The 15,071-nt window shown below is 42.7% G+C and overlaps 1 protein-coding gene across 1 annotated transcript in view; it reads left to right on the forward strand.

Annotated features, from left to right (window-relative positions):
• SYN2 (synapsin II) overlaps positions 1–15,071 on the forward strand; it is a 168,749-nt gene that overhangs the window by 121,988 nt on the left and 31,690 nt on the right. Inside the window, exons 6-8 of the mRNA XM_053953629.1 lie at positions 5,881–5,943; positions 8,418–8,560; positions 13,933–14,007. Coding sequence (XP_053809604.1) covers positions 5,881–5,943; positions 8,418–8,560; positions 13,933–14,007 — 281 coding nt within the window. The remainder of the gene's footprint in view (positions 1–5,880; positions 5,944–8,417; positions 8,561–13,932; positions 14,008–15,071) is intronic.

The following is a 15,071-nucleotide window of genomic DNA, read 5'->3' on the forward strand; positions in this document are numbered from 1 at the left end:
ACAGGGATTGTCCAGACAGCTTTTTGAAGGGTTTTCCATTGTCATGGGACATGCCACAGCCACCTCATTGTCCCTTCCAGCTGTCAGGCAGTTTGAGTCTACTCAGAGTCTTCTGCTTGGGCTGCCTGCTCCGTGCTTAGGTTCTGCCAGTGCACAGAGTACAATTTTTTATCCCTATCAATCTGCTTTTTCTCTTCTTTGTGGCAAATAAATCTTACTTGAGAATGGTAGCTGGCAGGAGTTTCCACACCCATTGTGATAATTCACTTGTGGGGAATTTTGGAAGGAATTTGAGACAGGCCTTCTGAATTGTTTTTGATGATGTGGTTTATTTTTCTTATCTTCTACATAGGTAGGAAGGGTGAATTTGGTTCACATTGTTACAGCATGGTTTAGAAGGTCACAAGACCCTTAGTTACAAGACTTTTTAAGGAGTTATTGACTAATAAAATACTTCTAACAGGGATATTTAGGTTTTTGACCGAATCTTTAACTATTTCGTTTTATTGACTCAGGCTACAGTGTAAGTTTTTTTAGCTAATCATGTTATGACACACAAACGTACAGTACTGCATTCTAAACTCCTTGTTTACTTCTGTAACTACTTTTATTTCTTCTATATTTTAAACTCTAAAACTCTAAACTTTCTTTTACTTAGCTTAACGTGTCTCTGCTTTAAACTATAAATCCACATCCTCGCTTCTAGCACTTAAGTTTGGAAGCCTTTTCCAAGGTCTCACATCAAGTCTTGAGTTTAATTTTAAGCTTTGGCTTACAGGCCCAAAGTTCGGAGGGTTCTTTGCATTTTGGGTTCCAACAACCCATAATTTATCTGTTGCCTACCTGATGCTTTGACTCGGTTCTTTCCTGGTTCTCATTTGGCACTGCAATTACCTCTAAAATCTACTTTCATTACACCTGATCAAGTCACACTACACATCCTGTACCTCACCTGTACAAGCATGTTGAAAATTCAGACTAGCATTTCACAAAATAGGCGAGCTTTTATGGATTTTCAATTCCAGTGCCTCTGTATGAGCTACAGCCTGCTTCCAAGAGGAGGATATTTAGAGCTGTCATCTCTGAAACCCTACAGTAAAAAGTCCTTACAGTTTGTAGGCACAGCAATTTGGGTAATTGTTTTATAAGGTGGCAAAGTGTTACTTGACTTTCGAGGCAGCAGTTTTCCAAACAGTTGGTGGAAGGATGAATTAAACACTGACACGCCAGAATCAAAACAGGATTGGTTTCTGCAGAGTTTTTGTCTTCAGAGTTTCTTCCAGAGCTCTGTGGGAGCTGCTCCCATTGATTCACTGCAATTACACTTTGTGTTTTCCTTCCTAATGACAATTTCTGTTTTCATGCTGTGCAGGTTTGAAATCAGCAGACTTTCTGCCATCACATCACTCTGAGTTCATTGAGGTCACTGGGATTTTTTAACAGACACACCAGTTGTGGGGACAAAGGCGTTTTTGGGGGATCTCCTGGTGGTCTGGTGCAGTGACTCCATGACCCAGGGTCCTCTCCAGCCTTGGCTGATTTCAGGGGGCACGTGGAGCTGCTTTGTGCAGCCTCTCCAGGTGGTGGTGGCAGTGTCAAAGGGAGCTCAGAACTTCCAGTTCTGCGCCAGCTCCCACCGATGTCCCTGGGAGCTCAGGGGACCTGGGACCTGTGTTGTACTCAGTTCACAAACCACTTCAACCTTCAATTTTGGGTCGAGGACTCCCAGATAAGGCACATTTTCCTCTCCCACTAATAAATCTAAGCTCTACTCTTTTTATCCCCTTGAACTTTTAGTTTCCTTACCGCCCTAACTAAAATGACAACAAAAATCACCTCAGCCTCCCCCTTGGCTTGGGGGTATTAAACCTTACTCCTTGCAGAGAGAGTTTTACACCTACTTTTAGCTGCCCAGGGGAAAATGTGGCTCCACATCCCCAAAATTGTGCCTGTGTTTGTTGAGGCCAGCAGCTGGTGGGGTGTGGGGTTTTGTGCTGAGAGGCCAGGGCTGGGCTGGCCCTGCTGGTGACAAAGCTCCTGCCTGGCTGAGCCCCCACTTGATCTGGAAATTGTGTTTTCTGCAAACCAAACAGACCAGAGAAAGTACATCTGCTGCTTGTTTATTGATTTAGGGCTCTTCCTGCCTGTTTCTGGGAAAGAAAAAAAAAAGTGAATAAAAGGCCACCTTCATTATTTCACTTTTAATTTCCTTTCTCCAAAGTAAGCAGAGCAAAATTAGATTTAGGCTGATGCATATTCCACAAATAAATTACATGGAACTAGAGTGGTTAAATGAACTTTGCTTGGGGATTATTGGAAAGATAAATATTTAAACACTGAACTTGAGGTAAGTCATGTTTATGCAACATCTGGGGTTTTTTTGTCACTGCTTCTCCGCCCCCTCTTTTTTTTTTTTTTCCTATTGTGGCTTTTCTAGTCAGCTCAACCCCGAGGACATGAAAGTAGGGTGAATACCACCTTCACAAAACTCTGTTGTCTGTATTGCTGCCAGCAGAGGGGTTTTTTGACTTTTTTTTTTTTTTTTGCAGATAATCTTTGCCTGGTTCTATTTTTATAGAAGTCTTTGATTATATTTCACACTATGTCACAGTTAAAAGAATTCAAAGTAAATTTAGAAGAATTCAAATTATATCTCTTGGGAAAAAACCCAGCTTGTATTGTAATTGTTCAAAAATATTTAAATTGCAGTAGAACTTATAAACCATTGAGCACCATAGTGTGTGAAGCTGAAATGTGAAGGTTTTATTTTAAATTAATAGACTTAGAATTGCAGGATGACACTCTATTAACCTGACTTAGAAACTCCAGAAAATTTCTGCAGTAGAGGAGGGTAGGGATCTCCACTCCATATGGAAAAATGCAAACAACAATCCAGCTGGGGACTGTGCTGGTTAATTCTGTAGCCACCTCCTGGGCCACTGAATTACCTGCACCACAGATTAGCCAGGGTGATATTGGAGGTATTGTGGAATTTTATCAAACTGGAACATTCCTTTCTACAGTAAACACAAGCTAAGCACAGTTCTGAAATCTTTAAGTGGCCAGATACTGAAGATTGATACAATAAAATGTTTGCCTTTTAAGCTCATAGTACCAAAAAATCCTAGATTTTAAAAGTTGATGCAGATGAAACACTAAGAAACCATAATTAATAATAATTATCATTGCTGTTGTGACATCAATAAGGGAATAATGAAATGAACTGGCTTTTTAGATTTTCATGCTCATCTGGAAGTGACATTTATCCCTCCTGGATAAAATTTGAATTTTCCCTGTTGTTATTTTGATGAATGGCATTGGAGTGGCCAATGCCAGTGCGTTCCTCAGCTGTTTGCATTTGTGTTCCCACAACGAGCCAGGAGTTTTTCCAGTTGCTACCAACATTTATTACCAATCCAATCATATTCCTATATGACTATACATTTTGAAAATTTTATTCCACATTTGCCAAATATTCTGGTTTCTGTCTAATTAATAGCAGTAGTTTATTGCATTGCTATTTAAGTTACAACTCCTGGTAATCCTATTTTTTATTCTGCTGTGTTTTGTGGATATTATATGTGTGGGGAAGGGCTCATGCAGCGCAGACCCTTCCATCCCTCACATTTATGAACTTGGCAGATTTCTTAATTTTTCTGGTTTCTCTTTGGGTTTTTTCCCCTCAGTTCTTAATTGGCAGAATGAAATTTCTGAATTTTTAGCATGTAGAATTTTTAGAATGTTTAGAATTTTTACATTCCTTATTCTAAGAAAGCTTCCAAAAAATCCACAATATTTTTGCAAAATGGCCTTTTCCCCTCAGTGATACTTTCCAAAGGAAACAGCTTTTATAGCAGTAATTATAATATAAATGACAATTATCAGTAATTATAATGTAAATTCAAGGGAAATCCAGGTAAATTTTCACTGTCACTAGCACACTTGTATCATATATAATGTTCACCAAATGCAGGAATAGTCTGAGGAGCGCCTGTTCTGCCAAAACGACCAGAAAAGGGCAGATGGGGAAATGGGATGGGAGGATGCAGGTCAGGTTTTCTTTGATTTCCATGGGACATTTCAGGTTTTGTTGGCAGAACAACCCCCTGGCCATGGGTTGGTGGCAGAGAGGTGCTGCACCATGGCAGAGGGAAAACTGGGATAATTAAAATCAGAGCAGCAATAAAGGAAAAGCTGCTCAAACCCCAAAATAACAACTGCTGAATTTCATTAACCTGTCCTAGGGACAGCTACAAACAAGAGAAGTGCTGGGATCATTGAATTTTCCCTGCCTGGTTTTCTCCTCTCTGAAGTTTGAGCTGCAGCATCCAGAGGCTCTTCCCTCAGTCTGTGCTGGGATGTGGTGGAGCACGTGGAATCTCAGGATCAGGGTCCAGAGAAAATTATGTTACTGCATTTTTCTGAGGGAGAAAGCACTTTTTTCTTCCTTTTTCTTTCTGTTTTTTTATTTTTCTTTCTTTTTTTTTTTTCTTTTAATGTGAGTTGTGTTGGTTGCTGTGGCCCACAGAGGATTCCACAGCTTTGGGATCACAGGAAGATCCGTGGCCCTGTTAATTACAGGAGTGCCATGTGCACTGCTGTGCTCAGAGGTCTGCAGCGTTTCCATTGCAAACCCCGCTGCCGTGGTTTGCAGCTCAGACACAGAAATGTGCTGCTGCCCTGATGAATCTCCAGTCTGGCAGTGATTTGTTCCCCTCCTATTCCCAAGAACTGAAAAAAAGAGCCTGGTTTGAAACCTGAAAGTGATGCGCCAGTGACTGGATGTTGACTAAGCAGGAACTTTGGTTGCTGCAGTTAACAAGAACTTCATTCCTAAATTCCTGTAGGAGTGACCTTTCCTGTGTAATGCAAGTGCTTCTGGTTATTCTGAAAGCAATCAGTGTCTGATAAAACCTCTGACAATTCTTAGTTTGTGTTCCAGAGCATCAGCTTTGCCTCTGGCTTTATTTATTGTGCTGGAATGTGGCACTGAAGGAAGGGTTTGGAGCCTGTAACACTGTCCTGCTGCTGCCCAGTTTAATTACATGTTGAATGTGTTCAGCTTTTTTATTTCTAGTTATAAACCTCTTCTGTGAAATGAGGTTTGTGCTTGAGTGATAGAGGTTCAATAGATGCAAATTTCAAGTGGGAAAAAAAGCAGTGCCAACCATGGCCATGACTGGGAGATCTCAAACTTTTTCAAGTAAATGATGGAAGTGAAAGCGGTCACTTTTTGAGAGACAGAAGCGTTCCCATTTCATTGGATAAAGTGTTTTCATAGGCTTCTGTAGATTTGATTTCCTACTCCGTGGCTGGATTATTCCAAACTATTCCCTGCATTCTGGGCAGAAGCTGGAGCCTTCCCTAGAAAACTCGGATGTTCTATATCACAAACTAGGACCTGCCTTTAAAGCAAGTTCTTGTGAATCAGACGTCACTGCTTTCATAAGTGGCCAGAAAATGTATTTATAGCCCTGCTGAATTGTGGAAATGAAGGGGAAAGGTGGTTAATTTGGCATCATTAATGATTACAGCCGTGGAGGGTGTTAATTTGTGGGTCAGAAAACACAGAAGCTAAACTTAAAATAGGAAACAGCAGGAATTCAGTTTAAAAAGTGAAGTTAAAAGACATACAAAAAAATGTTAAGGTTAAGAAAAGTGGAGAACACCAACTGGTTGTATTGGGAATAACACTGTGCTCAGAAAATACATCCAGCAAGTCACCAGAACTCAGAGGATGAACAGTTTGAGGCTCCACATGGCCAGAACAGCTTTGGCCACATTATGATCATGCTTCAATAATTTCCCTAGATGATGCTGTTTAATCACTGAGCTCGTGGTCGCTCTCTTCTCTAATGTTCCTGTTTTGTTTCCCCCCAGCTCACAATGCCAACCTTTCCTGTTGTTGTGAAGATTGGACATGCTCACTCAGGCATGGGAAAGGTGCAGACGCTACTTGTTGCATGTTGGGAGCCTGGGGTTTGTCCCTTACCTGTGCATGCTCGTCCCTTCCCTGAGATTTTACCTTTGATCTACCCAGCCTCTGTCTCGGATCGCCCCTTGCAAATCTCTGCCTGTCCATGCTAAGAAAGCATCTCTCTTTAGGAAAATTAAACATGCCCAAAGTATTTTTACAACGAGGCCTTTGCAGTTTGAGAGTTGCCCTGTGTGGGATGTGCTTTGAACTGTGCTGAGATGCTTTCTGGGAGCAAAACCTTGTTTATAAATGTATTGTCTGCACTGAAACTCCTCAAGAGTCAAGGTCTGTTGCACAATCCAACTTTTTGGAGCTGGGAGTGTGGGAAGGTTCTGCCTCGGTTCTCTGTTGGTTTCAGCTTGATACTGAATGTTGATTTCCTATCTTGATGTGTTGTCTGTGATTGTTTCATACCTCTGTATAACTGCTGCTTTCTTTCTCCAAAGTAATTGCATTTCAGTGGTGAGTACAGATGTTTTGGTGTCACTTATCTCACAGTGCAAGGCCAATGGGAGAGCATTTAAATCCCATTTTCACTGCTGTCAGTGACAACTTCTAGTCCTCGCAGGGTAACTTCACTCACTGAAAACACTTCAGTGCTAGAAGTGGTTAGCTTTTAAAACAATTAATCAGAGAGTAGTTACAGTTATCATCCTGAATCTGCAAAGCCCCATGAACATAATATTTGCCACTCCTTTGAGATAGAAAACTGATTTAATTACAGCTTGTACTGTATGTTATTTTTTGCCTATGAGTGTTTTGCTTTGTTTCATATTCAGTAAATCGTTGGAAGTCCAGCAGCCAATTTAATTGAGGGCAGACCGAACCACTAATTAAACTGCACTTTCTGTGGATTGCATATGTGAAGTGTTAGAATGTTTATGCTGTACTTTGGATATTCACCTCTCATTTAGAGAAAAGGGAAAATAATGCACAGAAATGTTAATGTTCCTCATATCAAATGTCTAGAATTTTTTTTTTTTGTTTTAGCTTTTAAATATTTAAACCCCTCCAAGATTAAATGCAATCAGAGAGCAAAGGAAGGTTCCCCTGGAAGCCCAGCCCTCCCTGAGGGCACTGCTGGCAGCAGCATTTCCAGAGGTCCCAGTTAGACCCACAGGCCAGTCAGCCTTCAGAAAATCGAGTTGAAACCAGATCTTGTGTCTGGTTTGTGGCTCTCAAATGGCAAATTACTCTGTATCTTTCTCCATCTGAGAGCTAGGGGTGAATACTTAGGCTTCAGGCTTTTATCTCCACCAAATCCCATTTATTGTGCCACCTCCCAGCCGTGGCCCTCAGGTTTTCCAGTCCCAGGGGAAGGAGAAGCAACCAGGATGCTGGGCTTGCAAAGGGCTGCAAACTCCTCGTGTTGGACACCCTGGGAGATCCTGACCCTGCCTGCTCCCCAGCACTCTGAAATGCCCTTTGGGTCAGAGCCCCACTTTCCTGTTTCCCACCTGCCCAAGGCTTCTCTCCCCAGCCCCTTTCACTCCTGCTTGCCCAGCGCTGAGTTCCCCACAGGGATTGCCCTCCCTGTCCAGAGGTGATGTCTCTGTCCTCCCTCTGCCCCCCAAAATCTCCTTCTCCTCTCCCCTAGATCAGCATTCCCCACTTGTCCATCCCCCTCTTCCTTCAAGGTGCAAGAGCTGATGGTTTTAGTGTCACTCAGCACCTCAGCAGAGCGTTCCACACCTGGGAAATCCCACCCCTGGAAAGCCCAGCTCCTTCAGAGCAGAGGGGAAAATGAGAATAATGGGAAATGAGAATAATGGGAAATGAGAATAATGGGAAATGAGAAAAATGGGAAATGAGAATAAAATCTGCTGCCGGAGCCAGCCCTCTGTGCTCCCTGTGCTCCTGCCTTCCCCAGGATATCGGGACCCTTCAGCTCCTCCCTCATGGGAAAAGCTGATGGCATGATGTGAAAATTCCTGGTGGGCTCCACATATATCCAGTTACCAGAGCAATTTACAGAACCAACAAGAATCTACATTGGAATTGCATGTCACACCTAAAAAAAAAAAGTGAGGCCTGCAGATCTATAATTGACTAACCAAAAAAAAAACCCAAAAAACAAGGAAACCCAAAACCCAACAACAACAACAAAACAAAACCAAAAACAAAACCAAAAAACAATCAAAAATCAAAAAACAATCAACAAACAAAAACAAACAAAAAACCAAACAACCCCAAAATAAAATTCCAGTGCCTGCAAACTGCTTTCTCCAAATGAGCAGGTAATATTTTGCCTAGAAAAATAGCTATTTTAAAGCAGGAATGTTATAGAACCTAGAAATCAGATTAAATATCAGATTTTTTTTTAATGTTGTCAAAACCATGCTTCTCACGAATGCCGTTTGCAACCAAATTCCACATTTTATTCCTAATTACTCTTTTCTTCTTTTGTCTGTGCTGTGTTCTTGTGGCTTGATGGCTCCAGATCAAGGTAGACAACCACTACGATTTTCAGGACATAGCCAGCGTGGTAGCACTCACTCAGACCTACGCCACCACTGAGCCCTTCATAGACTCCAAATACGACATCAGGATCCAAAAAATAGGCACTAACTACAAGGCATACATGTGAGCCAAATCCTTATGTTCTTTCCTGCTTTGGTTTCGAAATTGATAAGCACCAGTGAGATTAAAGGGTGTTGGATGAGTCTCTGAGATGGTGCCTCCCTTGTCACACTCTCTGAAAAGAGCATTTTAAACTTTCTGGATTTATCAAAATTCTTGTTATCGGTTGATTGTGGCTGGGAGGAGGAGGAGGAGACACCAGGTGAGCCTGCCAGAGGGGTTTTGCTGCTAACTTGTGTTCATTATTTTCATTTAAAGAAAGGAGCAGTTGGAAGAGGCTTTGGTTTCACAGAGGACTTGTTAATTCAGATTTCTTCGTACCTTTTCATCAATTTAAGGACAATTTTTCTTCAAATTTTTCTTTCCCCCTCTGATGATGAGTTGGATGGCATTCAGTCACACAACCCTGAACTGTCACACTTTAATGGAACAAAGTCCTCTCCTTTCAACATAACCCATCAAAGAAACAATCCAGTTGTGCAGTGACCTTCACAGAGCTCATGGAAACCTCTTCTCATGGTAGAGCCCAGGGGTTTGTTTAAACATGGCTAAAGGAGAGGCTCGGGGGCTGTTTCAGCTTCCCAGAGGACATTAAACTGGAGCAGCACTCTGAGTTCTGATGCAGCAGTTGAGCTCTGGTACCTGTGTTTATGCAGATTTTTACTCTCTTTCAATTATCAGGCAGCATAATCTGACAAGCACTCGTTTCATTTCTCGTTCTGTGACAAGTTGGATCATCTCATGCCTTTGTTCCCTCACACTTACCATCCTGAGGCAGGGAAAATGTACCAGAACGTGGATAAAAATACACAGTTACATATCCACACCCACATCCAAACACTGGGATATTTCTCAAGGAACTCCTGAACGTTGGAGGGATCAGTGAATCCTGGTAAATCATTTGTAAGGTACAGTCGGGTTCTTTATCAGTAAAGAATTGCAAACAAACCACAAATACTGAGAAAAGCTGAAGCTGGGGTTGGATTCAAGCAAATCCATAAAATGTTTTAGAATTGAAAAGACAGGGTTGATGTTAAGAACCAAATAATTTAGATCAGCCATGAGGAAATAGAAGCTTTGGTCCAGGGTGGGAGAAGGGGAAGAATTTCTCTCCTTGGGCTGATATTGGAAGGCCACACACTGTGGAGTTCTCACCCAGACATTGCTGGCACAGGATCTGCTGCTGTGTCCTGACCTGCCACTGAAGGGGCACTTGGGAAAGAACATCCAAGGTCTGGCTTCCCAAAAGAGCTCGGAAATCTCTGCTCCCTCCCACGTGAGGGGCTCAGGAAAGCACAGATCTGGTGGAAGCACAGTTCCCGTGGGTCAGATCCACCCTCAGTGTGGACACCCAGTCCTTCTGAACCCCGAATCTGCTGAGCATTGCAAAATCAGTGTGTTGGAAATTTCATTGTACAGTGACCATGGCAGGACACTCAAAAAGCTCACAAGGATGCAGAGGTTTCTGGAATATTCTGTTATGCAGTGTTTTTGGTGATACAGGACTGTGATTTAAGCTCCCTGTGGAACTCAGGTGTGCTCCCCACCCCTCCCTACAGGCTCAAGAACCTTAAGCAGATGCTACAGCTTTTATCCCCCACCTTTGCCAGGAGGGTTCATTCCAATTCTGCTTGTTTGTCTCACTCTGCTGCTCCAGACCTGGCTTTCCCTGGCTTTCCCCCCTCTCTGAGGACACCCATCCTACTTTTCTGGCAGCACCACCAGTGTCCCCTCTCTCCTCCTGTCTGCTGTGCCTTGCTGCAGTCCTGCTGTTTGTCCAGACTGCTCCAACCTTCCTGTCCCTCAGTCCTCACCCCTCATGCCAGAGCTGTTCCCAGTGGCCAGGGTGTCCCTCAGCCCTTGGATTCTGCTCAGGGCCATTCCCCAGCCTGGCCCTGCTCCCAGCCCCAGCCCTCTTCTCCCCACAGACCTTTCCCTGCCACTCTGCAGGGCTGGAGGGGCCTTTTCTCTCTTGTTCCCTCTTGCCTCTCTTTTCCTCTCTTTTCTCTCCTGGCATTGCCTTGACAGGCAGATTCCTTGTGTTGTGCTGCCCACCTTTCCCCTTCCCAAATAAACAGAGCTGATTTTTCCCACTTTTACAGCTCCCAAGGGCAGAGTTTAGGGATAAGGCCCAGCTCTTGATGGCTCCAATGCATGGCCAGGTACCAGATGCAATATTGGGTTTATCCCCTGTGACAGAAATTGGACCACAGCATTTTTGTAGAAGGCGGTCCCACTTTTTTTTTTTTTTTTTTTTTTTTTTTCCTTTGACTTGAAATTTCAATGCTGTTCAGCATCAGGAATAATTTTGGAAGAGTCAGCCATGGTAAATTTATCATACTGAAACATAAATGTTTCTTCTCTGCAGAAGAAGCAGTTGGCCTAAGGGACAGCAAAAATAAGTTAAAATGACAGCCTGTTCCTCCTACCTTTTTATTTATTTTTAAGTTTCTACTCAGAAACTCTGGGTTCATCCAAATGCTAAAAGCCTAGCGATCATTTTTTTCTCCAGACTCTTTCATACACTTGAATCACACACCAAAATGAAATACGGATTCGTTAGTACAAAGCAGCGTGGAAAGGAGAAGATTTACCAAACGTCTGAAGAATTTTTCATGTGCACATGCATATACATGATGTCAGTAGAATATTGCTCTACAGCTGGTTCTCATTTTGCTCGGTGACACAGGAACAGAGCACTTAGAGAGCCACCACAAAAAATACCAGCTGAACATTTGTTTTTGTAGTTTAAAGAGAGTTATTAAGAGCCTCAGTTTTATAATTCTGTGGGAAATTGTGGTTTAAGTGGATCCATGAGTCACCAAACACTGGTGCTTATCGTCTGTCAGTAGAGATTATGGCCAAAAAAGCAGGATTGGATCCCTGTAAATACCACAGCCCCTCCGGAGGCTGTGTGACACACACTTAACTGCCCTGGGCACCCGGGCAGCATTCAGCTGACTTCAAGGAAATCCAGTTTAAAAGGGTCACACACCATGTAGAAAAACAGAAATACAAAAGCTCTGTATCTAAATCTCCCCTCCAAAAGCAGGACTGTGAGTCCAGGGCTTAAAGTTCTTTGATCAAAAGGTCAATAAACCAATAGTAAAGCACATCAAGCCAAGGAATAGTGCTGGAGGATCAAACCACAGAGCAGGCTGCCTACCCAAGAATAGTAGGCAGACATTTCTACATATTTTTCTGATGACAAGCCCCTGTCCCAGCAATTTGGATTGGATACTGCAAATGCTACTAAATAAAGCAGGAAGGTGTTGGAAAAGGGGAAGCTCAAGTTACTATGAATTGTTTAGCAATTCTAGAACAGTTCTTCCTTCTTGCAAAGACCAAATCGAGTGCAAACACGTTAAGCCTAAGTGTAAAGCACTTAAAGGTGTAGGAGTTGTTTTATTTATTGCTCAGTGTTTGGTTAAAGAGGAGGAAATAATGATGTGAAATATTCTTGGCAATTATCAGAAGTGAGGAAGGGTGGGAAACCTACATGTTTCATATATATAACTACAGAAATCATCTCTAGGGCTTAGGGTGTCTGGGTGGGTAGTTTTGGATCAGTTCACCATGATCTCTCGTTCTGGAGTTTATCTGTGTCAAACCCACAATCTCCTGAGATCCCACCAGTTAATTCTGTGTCCACAGCATTCCCCAGCCCTCCTCTGACCCCTGCAGCATCCTCACAGCCAGCCAAGCATCCATTTGGAGACTTCTGCAGGAGCTTTTCCCAGTGTGGAGGGAAAATAGGGCTTAAATCTGGCCATCTTTGCCTCTCTAGTCAGTGGTGCTGGGATTCCATCAGTGCAGCTGAGCATCTTGAGTTCAATACTGGCTAAAAGCCTTTAGGATAACTATTTCCCCTGATTTGGTCACATCTTCCTTCCTAAAAGACACCTAGAAGAGTGCATTCTGATGAATTCCCGTGAGAAGTCTGCAAGGGGATTGAACTGTGACTTGTGGGATGTTCTCTCTGATGCCAAATGTCTGTATGGGCTAGTAATGAGCCTAAAATTATTCATTTTTAAGCAGGCATATGTATATAAATACCACCTTAAAAATTTGAGCAGAAATCACAGCACAATCTCTTTTCTGGGCAAGGTTTCCTTAGACACAGCACTCAACAAGAACCTTCTCTTCTCTTCTCTTCTCTTCTCTTCTCTTCTCTTCTCTTCTCTTCTCTTCTCTTCTCTTCTCTTCTCTTCTCTTCTCTTCTCTTCTCTTCTCTTCTCTTCTCTTCTCTTCTCTTCTCTTCTCTTCTCTTCTCTTCTCTTCTCTTCTCTTCTCTTCTCTTCTCTTCTCTTCTCTTCTCTTCTCTTCTTCTCTTCTCTTCTCTTCTCTTCTCTTCTCTTCTCTTCTCTTCTCTTCCCTTCCCTTCCCTTCCCTTCCCTTCCCTTCCCTTCCCTTCCCTTCCCTTCCCTTCCCTTCCCTTCCCTTCTCTCTTTTCTCCCCACAACACAGGACATGCCATCACAGAAGAACTTTACTCTTTAAATTTTATGAGGGTCCCAGAGAAAAGTCAACATTCCCCTACAATTGCTACTGACCCTCATAATTAACTTAATGGAAGATGGAGAGAAAGCTCTGGCTGCTGCCTGATGCACTTTTAATGCATTGCAGATGTTCCCTTGATTTTACTAACTGGAAACACTTCATAACTTGTATCCATAGCCTGTTCCCAGCACAGCATTTAGCTTTCACAAAGCAGCAATCTTCTCAGCCCTGGGAGCAGTCCTAAGGTCTGCAGAGGAAAAAAAAAAAAAACAAAAAAACCCCCACCTTTACATGTTGTTTTTTTTTTTTTTTTTCTTTCTTAGAGGTTAAATAGAAGAAGGTGAATTGACATAGAGTGTTTAGGTTATATCAGTAAATAGTAAAGAGTGAACACTGGAGGAAAAACCAAAATCCAGCTCCAAAACACATCTGAAATCACTTCAGAGGTGTTACAAACATAAATATGTTGCTTTTTGAGTGTTGGGACACAGTGGGGTGGGTTTGAAAGAGGAAGCTGAAGCTTCTTGACATTTACCTTTGCAGTACCAGTGCGTTACAGATAATTCAGTGCCTTTGTAGCTGGCACCAGCTCATTTCTAACACTGCCCCTTCATCAAAGCAGGCTGGGTTTTTAGAAAAAAACTCAAATAAATAAATGGGGAGCAGAAATTTCCCAGCCATTCTTTGTACCTCCAGTACAAAGTGTATTCCTGACAATGCTCTTACAACCCCTCACGGGTCAGATGTTCTGTTTACAAGCTGCCAGCTGGGGAAAAGGTGTCAATACTGCTGCTGCTCTCATGGGAAAAGCAGAGGCATTTGATAGTGGGAATGTGAAACCACTGGCTGCCTTTGTAATGTTTTCCCCCTTTCAGGAGAACTTCCATATCTGGGAACTGGAAGACAAACACGGGCTCTGCCATGCTGGAACAAATTGCTATGTCAGATAAGTAAGTGGAGTCTCGTGTAAAAGGTAATTAAAAAATGAACAGTTTTATTTGAAGTGGATTTTTAAAGAATCCCATTGTTGGCACACGATTCACAGTAAGTGCATGCATTGTGTTCATTTGGGGAAGAAGGAATCTCTCAGTTAGGGCAAAGAGCAGAGCCAGGAGTTCCACGTGCCTTCAGAGTGACCTACCCACCCTCACAGCCTTGGGTGTTACGTGAGCCCTTGGGTTCCTACATCCACCTCTGCTCCTGGAAAATGTCTGGAATTCCCTTCAGAAAACTGAATTGCACTGATGAACCTGTCAGTCATCTCTCCCGGTTCATCTGCCCTCTCTTACCCACCAGTCTCACACTTCTTTTAAACTTTCCTCCTTCTACATCTTACCATCCTGCTACATAACCAAGCAACCCAGTCTGCACTTTGCCTATTTAAATCCAATTTCTCCTTTCTACTTTCAATCCCAAATTCCTTACTTTTCTTATAAATTTCCACTGAAGTGCACTGTGAGGCTTTTTCCCCTGTTGCTGGGATACACTGAAGCTTTATTTCCCCTGTGCCATCATTCCAGCTCTGTACTTTGTTTTGCTGTGCTTTTCCTTTTCTTTCCCATTCTTATCCTGGATAATTCCTCCAGTCCAGTTGAAAACATTCACGCAGCACCACTTTGAAGCTCAGAACTCTTTTCTCAATCCCCCTCATTTGCTCCACAACACATAAACCTCTTTTCCCTGCAAAACAAAATCTCTGAGGCTTTTGAATGGCTATGGATTTTCTGTTGTTCAGCTTCTCCAAAGGCTGCCACCAGTGGAAGCTGAAATAAAGTCTGTACAACGAAAGTGTAATTTAAAAGGTGTTTTAAAGTTCAACACTAGTCCTGGTTTGTGGAGTTGTTTGTTTGGGTTTGTTTTTTTTTTTTAAGCCTGGAACCTACAACTTGGTGCCTCTTACGAGCTGAGGGAGACACAGGAACAGAACCATTGCCTGCCCTGGAAAGGTGAAAACAAGAAAGACGGGAATTCCAGCTCCCTGCTGTCCAACCCCTGTCTAGACTGTGTCCTCACT

Source organism: Vidua chalybeata, chromosome 12 (genome assembly GCF_026979565.1).
Source record: "Vidua chalybeata isolate OUT-0048 chromosome 12, bVidCha1 merged haplotype, whole genome shotgun sequence".
Taxonomy (NCBI): Eukaryota; Metazoa; Chordata; class Aves; order Passeriformes; family Viduidae; genus Vidua; species Vidua chalybeata.